We start from the raw sequence: 14,313 nt of genomic DNA on the forward strand, positions 1-14,313 counted from the left end.
TGATGTTCTGTTGCATATTTGAAAAGGTGATAAGGAGAATTAGCCTCCTTGCAGATAGATATCTAGAGGCCACGAGCTAACGCGGCTCAAGCTCGCTTACTTGCTTAGTATTCTTTGGCGTTTAGGGGGATGATGCTATCTGGATTCGTTGCATATCTGGATAAGAGATAAGGATTGTTAGCTTCTAATGAGTATCTAGTATGGGAAGATCGACGAGGTAATGTTGTGATGTAAGCTTGGAGGTAAGAGCTGAAATGTTGGATGTGGGAAGATCAGTGGATTGTCATTTTTCCGTTAGCAAGAATGGTATTGGAGATGGTGTAGGATGAGGAGTTTGTACAGTCACATTCGCAAAATAGCCCATGATTTCTACTCGCCGTATCTCGTTGCTTGATCACATTATCGCCACGCCGTTGAAAGATACCATCGTAAGAGAATAAAGCTGAGCACCTAAGACCTGAGCTCATCAAGCCTCGAATTCCAATCTTAATTTCTTAGCTTGCTATTCGAATCACTCCCCCATTCAATCAAAGAAATTGTGAATCATATCTGGATGAACCAGCTCCATTAATCAGCTATTCGTCTGTGTATATACTACCTAAGTATCAACAAACATAGACATCAGATATCTCAACACCCAAACCAACACCGACAAATCCGGGTATCGATTTCCAAACCCACATTCACCAAAAGAATAACCCTTGGAATCTGTAGGAAAGAACTCAAGATAAGATCTGATGACGAATATTTCATCCTATCCATTTCTCCCAAATAGTAGTACAAATACAACAATCACATCTTACCCAACTCGAGTCTCGACACCATCTCAAGGACACAAAGCATGAACTCATAAGACCATTCCATGCATTCCATGCATTCCATGCACACCACTATAACTCAGAAAAAGCTTCTCAAAACCCAAACTCCCCAGATCAAAATAAGAACAAATTCGTCAAACACACCACTCCCAACACCACAAACGAAATCCTCACTCTATCCGAATCCGCCGAAATAGTCGTTTGTTGCGCCCCCGTCGTCCCATTAATTCCCGTAGCTTCACTTGCTATGCCCGTGCTGGACGGTGGATTAATATAAAGCGTTGATTTCGATGTACTTCCCGACGCAGGAGTCGCCGTGCTGAATGATAAGAGGGAGGTATCATAGGAACCTGCACTTTCCATGGCTGAAGTTTCCAGAGCTGCTGTTCCTGTTGCTATTTTGGTAGAGTTATTGTAAGGGCCGACTACAGTCCCGGTTCCATAGTAGCCTGTGCCTGCTGAATAACCGGATCCGTAACCGGTGGCGTATGCGCTGCCAGTGGAGGCATCGCATGTTACAACGGTGAGCCAGCCGGTAATGGTGGTCCATACTGTGGAGCCGCTGGTTTTGGTTTGGACGGTGGAGGTGGAGTAAGTTGTGAGAGTGACTGATTGGTCAGAGGTAATGTGGATGGTAGTGTGGGAGGTAATATCGGAGGCATATGTTGGAACAATTGGGGCCGACGTTACAGCGGTTCCCCATGTGTATTTAGAGGAGGTTTTGGCTCCCGTTCCCCATGCTGCGGCACTGGTCCAGCCGGAAGCTAAGGATGTATATGCATGAGTTGATGAAGCTACACCAGAGACAGCTGAATAAGTATTAGTGGGCGAGTTTGAAAGAGAGGATGTGGGCAAACTTACCTGTTTCTGATGCTGGAGGCCACCACATGGAATTTGATGAAGTTGACTTAGCTACTTCGGAGGCAACAGAAGCACCGCAATCTCCAGTTGCAGTCTCGGTAACGGTCACAGTCGAGGGACCTGCTGCTGGAGCTGTATATGCTGCCGGAGCTGAAGGTGCTACCCAACTTGATGCTTCAGATGTGACTTCCGATGCCACGCTTGGAGTAGATGTCACACCAGCCGCATAACCGGAAGTGATTGATTTTCCTGGACAATTCGTTACAGTATCTGCGCAAGAAATTATGGTTGATGTATCCGTGATTGATACTACATCAGTCACTGCTTGTGCTGAAGAAGGTGTCAATTGACCAAGGATAATTGACCCAAGTCCGAGTATATATGTAACTCGAGCCATTCTTGTGACTTTCTTGAGGCTAACTATAATATAAGCGAAGAAGTATATTTGCGATTTGTTACTTCGATTTCGACGTACAAGGAGGAAAACAAAAGGAAAAGAGGAAAAGGAGCGTGGGAAGATACCAAGGTTTGTTAAAAGCAAGAAGACCTTGAGTATACTTAACAAACTAGTTATCTAAAGAAGTCTCTCGAGGCTTTGATGATATGGCGAAGACAAATAGACGAAATGTTGGTGGTAAGATATAATAACAATACTAACTAAAGACAGAAAATGGAGGCTTAGAAATGAGTGGCACGAGTAAGTCAGAACAAACTTATGCAAACAAAAGCAAGGCAGAAGTTACGAATGTTGACTTGTAATATGTAGACATTCTCATGTTAGTTGGAGGTCTAGAATATGAACAGTGATCCTACAAGTTAAAACCTTGATGAGGACACGAATTTGGTGGAGATTTGAGGTCTAATAACCCTTATATCATACGCCTCAGCCATAAGGCCTATCTGCCTTTGCGACGTTGGACATTTACTTCTTTGTATGATGTCTTAAAGGTTGGGGTCCGATAGGAAAGAATCACAGCCCTATTTAGGCGCCCAAATTGAGAAATGAACCAATCATTTTTTTATAAAATTGTTTTGTAATGGGACGATACATGATGAAAGCTTACAATCTTCGCATTCAGTACCTGATATACGAAGACATTTAATGATCGTAGCCAGCATCATAGTTTGCGATAAGAACTTCCCATCCTACAGAGCAGATTCTCCATACTAGCTGCCTGCATGAGAGCAATTGGACGCTCCACACCCCTAATCCATCGGTCGTTTCAATATCTCGAAAGGCTGCAGACAAAAAATCTCATTCTCCATTGAAAGAACAAGTATCGACATAGAATATGATGAAAACATTGGTCTCGAATACCTCATATCTATAGAAATGTGGGTTTCTATGATCATGATAAGGTGCGGCTGTGAGGTCCTTTGAAGTAGGCATTGCAGCCGCGCGTTTGCAAGCTAACCCAACCGGATACACCTCGCAGTGACCGATCATAATATTCCTACAGCGGGGAATTTTTTTTGGACTGGAGTCGAATAATCACTATTAAACCGGGATACTCGAATAAATTATTGTAGGGGTTTCAAGACATATTTTGATTCATCATTACTGTGAATTCAATGTAATAAATGAGGTGATTCGAAACTACCCACACACGAGAAATATGATGAAAAACACAAAGGTACAGATAATTTGGAGTCAATTAGGGTCGCAAGTTGGGCCAATGTTGGATTCGGCAAAATCCTTCGGTACATGACCAATGGCTACACGCGAAATAAGTTGCTACAGTTGCACACATCTCGAATAGAAGAATGCGAGGAGTCGTCTAATTAACGGCAAGTTATCTACTTGAATTGGCTAGAAGTCGAATGATATATGAAAAGATGGGAAAAAGTCAAGCTGGTGCGGCTTGATATGATACATGACTGACTTCGGGAATCAATGAACAGGAAAAGCTATCATGGATTCTACGGATAGAATGAAGAGACGAGTAGATTTATGACTAGAAGTCGATTAATTTCTATCATAATCCAGATTTTTGATTTGATGTCTCTCTAATACAACTTGCAAGCGGGTCATCTCGTTGAATGACTACTGCAGTATTAAGCAATTAAAAGTAAACACAACCCGCAATGAGGAAGACGTAAATTGATAAGTAAAGCAACATATATCGGTCATATGACCCATATGTCAAAGTGAATTCCCACATCGCATGATTGAAGTCAGTTGTTGATTATTGACACCATTATACTTCATGATCTGCTTCCAAAGCTTCACAGTAATCCATATCGTACAATTCTAAGTATCAAAACTTCAAACTCGTGAACTTAACCTTTCCGCACTTGCCAAAATTTACTTTGATCTTGAACAAACAGAAGAACCGAGGGATTTGAACTTCCTAAAATGTCGATAAGTTTATGATTGTTGAAATAACCCACTCGGAGCTACCACAGCCCTGAAAAGGCCACTTCTTGAAAATAGAGCTGGTTCCTCACTTCATAACGGTACCATATTCAATAAAGATAGCAAGACGCTCGAGATATACAATAGGCGAAGGTGAGGAGAAAGAAAGAAAGACAACTTCTCTAGCCCACAAGTATTATGGAGAATATGGGGGGGAAATTGAGAAGTTGAGAAGACAGGGTAAGCAAAGGTAATGGTAAAAACGTGCTTCCAAATCACACACACACATGCATACTAAGCATATGCATCTCAACTACATCTAGTCCATCGACCTGCATCCAGGTCGACCTAGGGATTGGTAATCTTCCCACCTCAGAATCACCCCAGCTTTCCATGCTGACTTCAGCATGCGGTAAGATACACTCACACGTGTATCGGGTCCCTCATTCATGGTTACTGTCCCAGACCCAAGATGATACTGCATCGATGTTTGTAACAAAACTCAATGAGTCCCTGGCACGAGATACAGCTATAAACTTCCCATTCTTCCTTGCGACTTTGAGACCTTTGCAAAGGAACTTCCCGTGTTACACAGTTAAACAGTTTGCGTCCTTAATATCATCTTATTCTAAGTTTCCGCCGTCGCGCCGATGAGTTTCCGGAACCTTGCTCTCGGCGGCACATTCCATGTTTCATACATAAAATGACCAAAAGTCGAAACCCACATCAAGAAAGAAACTTATTGAAAACAAGGTGGGCCGAAGACACCGAAATGCCATGCTTTCCCTGCTGCATACTGCATGCACCATTGACATCTTTCACGTCAACAAGCCATCCCAATAAACCATTTCAGTAATCAACCTCTGAGATATATATAATCCCCAGCCGTTGGAATTGGAAGCTGGTACCAACGCCACGAGGTCCCTTCATGCAATGCACCACGCAGGTCCCGGATCCACATCTATATCCATGTCACCCTCGATCAACCCTCATCTCCCCCTCCTTCCTCACCACGCGATAGATGAACGAAATAAAGCATACACTAAGGTTGATTCCCAAGCAGGTTTAAGCCCGAAAGGGTATATAATTTCAAATCCGACTTTGACTGTCAAAGAGCACGATGAGGTAGGTACCTCGATTATGATTCTCCCCAGAATTCAAGTCGAAAGGTCCATCTCAATATCAGGTACAAATTCTCAAATCAGAAAGCGCTCAGGGCTAGAATCCATTTAATCCCCAATCTAGATTCGAACGTGAAGAATGCCACGAGGCCTGGATAGTAAGTATTTTCGATCTCAATGTGCAATATATTTTGTCCGTCCATCGTGCGCCATCTTCCTCTTTCACGCCGAGGAGTCTCTTTTCAGAATTAGACCCTCATCTCGACTCACAATCTAAGTTAAGGTTCTTCTAGATTCCCACAGACTTCAAGTCTACCCGTAACCCACGTTGCGTACTCCACCCTACCCGGTTCATGTCTTAACTATTTTCTCACCCTTCCGCTTTCAAATTTGATCCACAAGCCTCGATTCATAATTCGCAATCGGCATCCCCCTACTCTACCGTAACCTACCTCAGCCTACCCCTTTCTCTATTTCTATTTCCCTTCCCGTTTCTGTTTGGTTTCCGTCTCGGCCCGGCGCGGGTAATTCTAGCCACCTATTAGCTCTCACGTAGCATTGTACTCGGGCCATACCCGCTCACCCTACCCGCATTTTTATATCCGCATATAATATCCCCTACCAACCCTATATACCTGGATACCAGGCTCCCCATTCCAAGCCTTAACATAAGCTGATATGGCATCAACAGCCTCAATTTAGCAGGGTCTGAGCATGAAGCTGAGGAATACATTTTATCACATTTCGGGAGAAGCTTGCCGAATAAGGCAGGTTTCTGCACTCGCAACTGGGAAATTCTCGAAAACACAAAATCTAAAGGACATTTTGCTTGTTGGAGTTGCACATGGACACTGTGAGCATCTGATTGTTGGATCGAATTTGGGGGTTGAAATTCATTCGAACGGTGAATTGCACTAGAGCGAGAAAATGTAGGGAAATGTAGCAAAGTACTTGAAAACTCGATTTTAGTATTCTGCTTCTCCTAGTCGCGAGTCACTATTAGTAACATCAATTTTACAAACATGAATTGACACATTGAATCATGTAATCATAAAACACGCGGAAAAATTGACGGTCTATTTTACAGCTTTGATTTTGATCTATCAAATCTTCCGCCGATCATTCATCACTCATCCTGCCTTCCATACCACCATAACTAAGTTTTTTCCTTTCCTCATCACAACGTTCAAAATACAGCTCGCCCAGGCCCACATGCTAAGGACAAAAGAATAAGGGGGAATGACCATGATTTATTTTAGCAATTGATTTAGACGAAGCTCTTGGTGAAAGAGGTGATGACGTCCTTCAACTTAGCCTCGAGGTCCTTGCTGAGAGCACCCTCCTTATCAATTGTTGCCAACAAGTCTGACTCGTTGGTCTTGAGATGTGAGATGAAGTCAGCCTCCCATTGGAGAATCTTGTTGACTGGGACGGAGTCAAGATGACCGTTGACACCGGCGTAGATGAGAGGAACCATTTCGTTAACGGCCATGGGAGAGTATTGCTTTTGCTTGAGGAGCTCAGTCAACTATTAAAAAGAAATTGTTAGCGTTTGTACTTTGTATAAATTTGTTCATGTATGAAAAACGGAAAACAAATGTTCGAAAACAAATCAAACAATGATAGATGAATCAATGTTCAAGAATAAGTCAAACAATTATTTACTTATAATTATTTAAAACAAGTTAAACAATTATAAGTAAATAGTTATTCAGAATAAGTTGAACAAGTATAATTAAATAATTGTTTAGAACAAGTTGAACAATTATAAGTAAATAATTGTTCAAAATAAATCAAACAATAATCAGTAAACCAAAGTACAACCATGAGTCGAACAATCATGAGTAGATCGATGTACGACAATATGGCAAACAATGGCGAGTATCGGAATGTAATTGGAACTGCGAATGGGAAACTTACTCTTTCACCACGGTTAAGAGTTTGCTTGGTAGCAGCATCCAAATCGGAACCGAATTGTGCGAAAGCAGCGACTTCACGGTATTGAGCCAAGAAAAGCTTCAAGGAACCAGCGACTTGCTTCATTGCCTTAAGTTGGGCAGCAGATCCGACACGGGAGACAGAAAGACCGACGTTAATGGCTGGACGAATACCCTTGTAGAAAAGTTCGGCCTCCAAGAAAATTTGTCCATCGGTAATAGAAATAACGTTAGTTGGGATATAAGCTGATACATCACCACCTTGAGTTTCAATGATCGGAAGAGCTGTCAAGGATCCACCACCAAGCTTGTCGTTCATCTTAGCAGCACGCTCAAGGAGTCGGGAACTATTCATTTCATTAGCTTTTTTTCTATATCATCATGGGACTTATTGGGAAACCTCCTGTAAATAGAAAACATCGCCGGGGAAAGCTTCACGTCCTGGAGGTCTACGCAAGAGCAAAGACATTTGACGATATGCAACAGCCTGCTTGGAGAGATCATCAAAGACGATCATAGCATGCTTTCCGTTGTCTCTGAAGTATTCACCAATTGAGGTACCAGTGAAGGGAGCAATGTATTGAAGGGGAGCAGCTTCAGAAGCAGTAGCTGCAACAACAATACAATACTTCATGGCGTCGTTCTCCTCGAGGGTTTTGACCAATTGGGCAACAGTAGATCTCTTTTGTCCGACGGCGACATAGACACAGTAAAGCTTCTTGGTCTCATCGTTTCCATCGTTCCAACGCTTTTGATTGAGCATAGCATCGAGAGCAACGGCAGTCTTTCCGGTTTGACGATCACCAATGATCAACTCACGTTGACCACGTCCGATAGGTACCATTGCGTCGACAGATTTAAGACCGGTTTGGACTGGCTGGTTGACGGATTGACGTGGGAGAATACCAGGAGCCTTGAGTTGCGCACGGCGCTTCTCAGTAGTCTTGATAGGTCCCTTACCATCGATTGGGTTTCCGAGAGCATCAATGACCCGGCCGAGCATCTCCATTCCGACGGGAACATCGACCTATACCTCATGTTAGTATTTCGAAACATACTTTGAAGTTGATCAACTAACAATCTCTCCAGTACGCTTGACGGTCTCGCCCTCCTTGACCAAACGATCAGAACCGAAAAGCACAACACCGACTTGGCCAGCTTCCAAGTTCATGCACATGCCCTTGACACCGGATGCGAACCTTTTTCTCCATCAGTACCCCAGATAGTGATTGTCGAATTTCAGACTTACTCGACAAGTTCCTCGGCTTGGACATTGCTCATACCATGTACACGAGCGATACCATCACTGTCAAAACATAAATCAGCACTGCGCCCAAATAACCCATAATTCCGAATATCCACATCGAGGTAATATGACCGCAGCATTTTGGACCCGAGTATAAGAATATTGTTGGGGAAACCTACCCAACGGACAAAACACGTCCAGTCTCGGCGAGACCGGACTCCTCTTGAACACCTCTAATTCTTTGCTCAAGAATAGAAGAGACTTCGGTGGGGGATGCCTTAGCATCAGATGCGTAGCTTCGAACTGATCTTGATGCTGCGTTGAAAGTTGCTGGAACAGCAGTTCGCTGTGGTGCAAAAAACGTTTACGTTAGCCGAAGTCCGAAAAATCCTCGTCAACAAAGCTGTTAAAGCTTCCTTGAAGCTCTAAAGCCTCAACACCATGGCATCGCAACGTCAATTGACATTATGAATATATCTAAATAGATATATATTGATAACGGCGAAGTATAATAGTGACATAGTGACGTGAGAAATTTTGTTTTGTTGACGTACCGTGGCAATTCTGCCGGAAGCAGAAATTGCGCCCACCGTCCTGCTGGACTGCTTGAGAGCGTTTCTGAACATCTTGACCAACGTCTATATGTCAAAGGGTATTAAGGAAAATCAATTGCTACAAATGTGCAACTGATGGAGAGGAGATTTAAAATGGTGGAGGTAGAGTGGGTGGTATCAAGACCTTGCTGGAGGAAATTGGAGATTATACGGACTACTCTCAAACGATCAGGAAAACTGAACTAGCGCGAAAAATCACGTGGTTATTCTCTGTCATGCCCACCAACCCACCATCCGTGTTATTTCGGTGTCGGGAGAAACCGTGGGAGCGTGGGCTCGTGGGTGAGTGGTGAGTGGTGAGTGAATAATAATGGAGTAATGGAGCTTTGGTAAGAGGATATGTCAAAATGCTGACATCGATATCAACCACCCAGTCAACCAACCAACTTCCTTACATGTACTGACTGGATGGGATAGGGTCTAGGGCAGTGAGTTCGAACTCTTATCTGCCCAAAAGAGTGGTGACCTACCCCAAGTATTCAAGTACTCAAGTACACAAGTACCCAAGTATCCAAGTATCCAAGTACCAACCTACTCAAGTAGCAGAAAGTATCCGTCAGCCCAAGTATCAGAGTACCCACAAGACAAGTGTACTACTTGTACCAGTACATCCATCATCTCTTTTCAGACTCTTTCTTCATACCTACTTACCCACATATACATATACATTCATCATGCTACTACCCGTACAGATATCAAGAACCTCTCCTTTTTTGGTACTACCGTATATCAAACCCCCCCCCTTGATTATTTCGTACATCAGACTTTGAAACATTCTCAAACGGACCCGAATACTAACATTTATCAACTTTTTCTTCATTTAATTCTCGAAAAATCACACTTTTCATGAATTCATGAAACTTTTAGATCCCCTGGCCTCGGAGGGATCATCTGGGGTCATCTGATGAACGTCTGATAGGTAGCAAGATAGCAAGGGGTGGAAAACTACTTTCTGCTTTCTGCACTATTGCTGCTGTCATCGCACATGTAACTGCTTCGTACAGCTTCCACAAAACGAGGACCAAGCGGGCCGTGGCTGTTGCCAAGGTGCAGAATCGGATGAAGATTGCACCCATGGAGACATTCAAATCTACCTATCTGACCCTCTTCTGCTTTCCAACAATATGGTCCATCAAGCCTCAACTGGAGCTTATTCACAAAAGCAGTTGTCAATACTTCGGAACCACCTAATTGGGGGCGATTGGCATGTTCTATTTTACCATTTGAAGGCAGGTACAATGTCGAATTTATTTTTCATTGGTTCTACTCCACAAAGCACATGTATCTCGTCAATTGTCCAAGAAAAATGATGAGATAAGATGAATCAATCCTTTCCATGCATATACCGTATTCTAATATTCTTTAATTTATACTTCCTATTAAGATTATTTTCTGTACTATTCGGGGCTTGCTTAAGTACAAGCATTATGCGAAGTATCATGCGAATACCATGACCCATCCCAAATTATCGTAAGTGTGTTGTTGAAAAGTGGCGGATCTTTCAATATCGCCGATAAACGTTTAGAAGCCCTTCAACGTCGAAAATTTAAGTGCTGACGCCTTTGAAATTCTGTCATTTTAGTGACATGAGAGACTACCCAATGTAGTAGCACATGCAGCTATCCTGTCGAAACAGGTGCAGTACCTCGTCGCCATGCCGCCTCATCCACATAAAGTAATCGGTAAAAATTGGAGGCTTGAAGCTGATCCTGCCTCCGCCGTTCCCAATTGAGGATGGAAGCTTGTTCCTTCTGTTAGTTACTACCATGTAATTGAACGCGATTATAGTTCCGAAGGCTAGAAGTGCAATAACCATGTTCATCTCATTACGAGGTGGGAGAAAGCAACAGTGTGGTGGCTTTGGTAGGCGGTAATATTGTTTAGTGCAAATGTTGGTATTAAAGTTGAGCAATATCCTCTTGGAAATCTTGTTCTGATGGAAGTTGTCAATGATCGCCCTTGTTTGCGTGTTTTTATGCAGTTGCAGGTGTCGGGACGCTCCTCATTTGCTACCAGGGCATGATTCGCGCTTGCAAAGGTTGTACAGCATTGCATTCAACACACACCTTTTTTTTCTAGAATCGCCAATGTCGATTTGTCCAATTGGGTCGTCCTAATTATCTAACAGACAACATAGCTCACTGCAGCCGGGCTTTACCTCCGCACGCATCACAACTTCCCCGGCCGGAGGCCCAAACTGCTGGGAAGATATCTTTGCACGTATTGGAAAGTCGAGGCACGAATTTTATATCGACTGACCTCGAAGAGTCTGCTAGACTGTACGACCAACGACATCTCTTGCATCAGTCACATATACACACTTACGAATAGACGCATGCACAATTCGATAGGCAACACTGTAGTGGGTCCTGAGCTCCAGAAATCTTCTACTCTCCTGAGTAATTCACCAATCAAGGGCGTCTCACGTCACATACTCATAAACTGTCCAACGTGCTCCTCTTTAGAGCCAGTCTTCCAGTTCGATTGGGTCAGCTGGTCGTTCGAGGCTCCGAGCATAAATACCTCCCTTGGGTAGTTATATGTTTGAGTACAGCATAGCAGCACAGCTTTTAGGGAGAGAGACCTGCATTTAATATAATTGCTTGCTTCCAACATTTTGCCTTGTCACCTGACTTTGCAATCAGTCCATAATTTGATTCACCTTTGTGTGCGTGGATTATCTTTTACATCGAGATAACAATATTGTCTCGAATTAGAAAAATACGAGCTTGTAAGTATTCACCAACTTTCATACGCTGTACAACCTTGGTGGATGTTTGCCTCCGTGTGATTCACCCCCAACAGATTCCTTCAGTTGGCTTAACTGCTCTCTATAAAGACCGCCACTTTCAAGTCTATCCTCGCAAACACTGATCGATTACAGAACTCAATAAACTTTCACAAGCACTTCTCTGACTTGGAAATCACATTTCAAAATGCTTGGAGGGATATCACTGACAAAATTTGCCCCAGCGGCCAAAAGCTGCCCCTTTATTTTCACAAGATCAACAGGGGTGAATAGTGCTGCAGTACCTCGGAAATGCTTTCACGTCGCTGCACGAAACTTATCTTCGAAGCCTAAAGTACCTCTTATCTCAACAAGGCAATTTCGATCAAATGCGTCAGGTCGAGCAGCAGTAACCGATCTTCCTATGTTCCATGATGGACCTGTCCCAGCACCATACGAACCTCCAACTACAGCAAAAGTACCTGGATTACCAGTCTACGATGCTTCCCTTTCTGACAGGGCCGCATACTGGCAAAAAATTCCTCGCTGGGCTAATGTCACAGAAGCTCAATTCTTAAAATATAAGTTTCATGTAAGTACCTCAGCCCTATGGCTATGTAGGGGTTGCTAATACTGATATATTTCTCCAGACAATCCATACCATATCCACTATAATGCAGTTAGAAATTTTCATGTTGGAAGTTTTGCCCCCAGTCCTTCGAAGACACCCCGATTTTCCCGGCATTGTCACTCGTGAGGACTTCATCGAGGACGTCAAGGAAGGGATCAAGTTGGCACCTATGTCGATTCGCTTGCCACCTCACGTCCTTAGTATAATCGACTGGGAAAATCCGTTCGAAGATCCCATTCGTCGCCAGTTTATACCTATGAAGTCAAGTAAACTCGAAGATCACCCCAAAGTTGAGTTGGACTCATTGCACGAGTCTGATGACTCTCCGGTGGAAGGTTTCGTTCATAGGTACTATGACAAAGCTTTATTCTTAGGTAAGTCCTCCTCAATTTCATGGTATTTCATGTGACACTGACTTTTCACTAGCAACATCAACATGCCCTCTATACTGTCGTTTTTGTACTCGTTCATGGTCTATTGGGCCTGATATGCAAAACGTCAAGAAAACCACATTCAAGCCTCAACGAAAACGATGGGAAGATATTTTCACTTACATCGAAGATACCCCTCAACTTCAAGACATCGTAGTTTCTGGCGGAGATTGCTATATTTTAACCGCTGATAACCTTCGTCTAATTGGCGAACGACTTATTTCTATTCCTCATATCAAAAGGTTTAGATTTGCCACGAAGGGTCTTGCTGTTTCTCCTGCGCGCATCCTTGACGATAGCGATGACTGGGCAGCTGAGATGATTAGACTCTCAGCAGTGGCTAAGAAGGCAGGAAAGAGTATGGCTATCCATACACATTTCAATCATCCTCGGGAGATGACCTGGGTTTCAAAAATGGCACTCCAAAAATTACACGAGAATAATGTTACCGTGAGAAACCAAACTGTCCTACTCAAGGGTGTTAACGATGATGTGGCCACCATGAGTAGCCTCATCAAAATTGTGGCTGACAACAACGTCATTCCCGTACGTATATCTTACGTAGTTCGTTTTTTCCAAGCCGGGGCACATGCTAACATTACCTAGTACTATGTCTACCAAGCCGATATGGTACAATACGTGGAAGATCTCCGGACACCACTCTCCACAATTCTTCAACTCGAACGTCACATCCGCGGGTCCATTGGTGGTTTCGTAACACCCAACTTCGTCGTCGATCTTCCTGGTGGTGGCGGTAAACGTCTTGCCGCATCATATGATACCTACGATCCCATTACTGGGCGCTCAACCTTTACTGCACCTGCAGTCACCGGTAAAAACAAGGAGAACAGAGTCTACGAATACTGGGATCCATTACACTCTCTTCCAAAATTAACCTCATCCTCTTAGAGAATAACCCAATTTCATCAAGTAAGATAATGGCTGGTAGATAGATAGTTATTTGCTTTGGTGGCACCTACGGAGTTATCCTTTCGCTCGTTGGTACTTGGTACATATACCGAGTTTTCGAGTTCTTCGCGAGCGCATGCTTTACGGTCCAAAAATTTCTGTATCTGGATTTTATCCCGATTTGTTATTATATGAACGCGCGAGTCTAGATACTGGTTCTATTTTTGATGTTGTTCTCTGTTATGTTTGTTTTGTGGTGGCACGTTTGATACTTTTGGGACATATGGCAACTTCACAGTACCTGCTTCTTTCTTGAATGCTGAATTGGTTTGCTTTTGCTTGTGCACGAATTCTAAGTTATAAATTAGGCTTGGTTTCATGGGGTTTGGATTGTGGATGATACAAGAGTGGTTGGAAGAGAGGGAGGGAAAGACATCGATACCAGTTCGAATAGGCCAAGGAATTGATACTGAGTCACTTTGTGGTTTCTCCTGACTCTATCTTTAATGGTTCACATGGGTGGAGACTTTCGCTTGAGAGGAATTGATGAAAGGGGAAGTAAATATCTGGTCATTAGTTACCTTACCTACTACTCGTTTGAATGAGAATCAAAAGTTATCATTTCTTCCAATATCTTACGGTGATTACGAAGCTATCTTGT

General features: G+C 43.2%; 4 protein-coding genes across 4 annotated transcripts; 1 reads left to right on the top strand and 3 right to left on the bottom strand.

Annotated features, from left to right (window-relative positions):
- Positions 1-932: 932 nt before the first annotated feature.
- EAF01_000645 (uncharacterized protein) lies at positions 933-2,076 on the bottom strand (the record flags this gene model as incomplete). Its single annotated transcript, XM_038908895.1, has 2 exons — positions 933-1,627; positions 1,680-2,076. 2 exons carry the CDS (start codon positions 2,074-2,076, stop codon positions 933-935), a joined length of 1,092 nt encoding a protein of 363 aa, XP_038775801.1.
- A 4,031-nt stretch (positions 2,077-6,107) lies between these two features.
- Positions 6,108-9,077, bottom strand: EAF01_000646 (uncharacterized protein). Its single transcript, XM_038908896.1, has 7 exons — positions 8,894-9,077; positions 8,519-8,685; positions 8,343-8,399; positions 8,172-8,292; positions 7,561-8,120; positions 7,077-7,440; positions 6,108-6,684 (listed from the first exon to the last, which is right to left on the bottom strand). The coding sequence occupies exons 1-7, from the start codon at positions 8,963-8,965 to the stop codon at positions 6,424-6,426; spliced, it is 1,602 nt and encodes a 533-aa protein (XP_038775802.1). The 5' UTR covers positions 8,966-9,077; the 3' UTR covers positions 6,108-6,423.
- Positions 9,078-10,572: 1,495 nt separating this feature from the next.
- Positions 10,573-10,769, bottom strand: EAF01_000647 (uncharacterized protein; the record flags this gene model as incomplete). Its single annotated transcript, XM_038908897.1, is given in 2 exon segments — positions 10,573-10,704; positions 10,716-10,769. The coding sequence occupies 2 exon segments, from the start codon at positions 10,767-10,769 to the stop codon at positions 10,573-10,575; spliced, it is 186 nt and encodes a 61-aa protein (XP_038775803.1).
- Positions 10,770-10,845: 76 nt separating this feature from the next.
- EAF01_000648 (uncharacterized protein) lies at positions 10,846-14,285 on the top strand. The gene is made up of 5 exons (XM_038908898.1): positions 10,846-11,684; positions 11,838-12,273; positions 12,332-12,686; positions 12,739-13,289; positions 13,350-14,285. Exons 2-5 carry the CDS (start codon positions 11,890-11,892, stop codon positions 13,650-13,652), a joined length of 1,593 nt encoding a protein of 530 aa, XP_038775804.1. The 5' UTR covers positions 10,846-11,684; positions 11,838-11,889; the 3' UTR covers positions 13,653-14,285.
- Positions 14,286-14,313: the final 28 nt, after the last annotated feature.

The sequence above is a fragment of the Botrytis porri genome (genome assembly GCF_014898465.1).
Source record: "Botrytis porri strain MUCL 3234 chromosome Unknown BPOR_001, whole genome shotgun sequence".
NCBI classification, from domain to species: Eukaryota; Fungi; Ascomycota; class Leotiomycetes; order Helotiales; family Sclerotiniaceae; genus Botrytis; species Botrytis porri.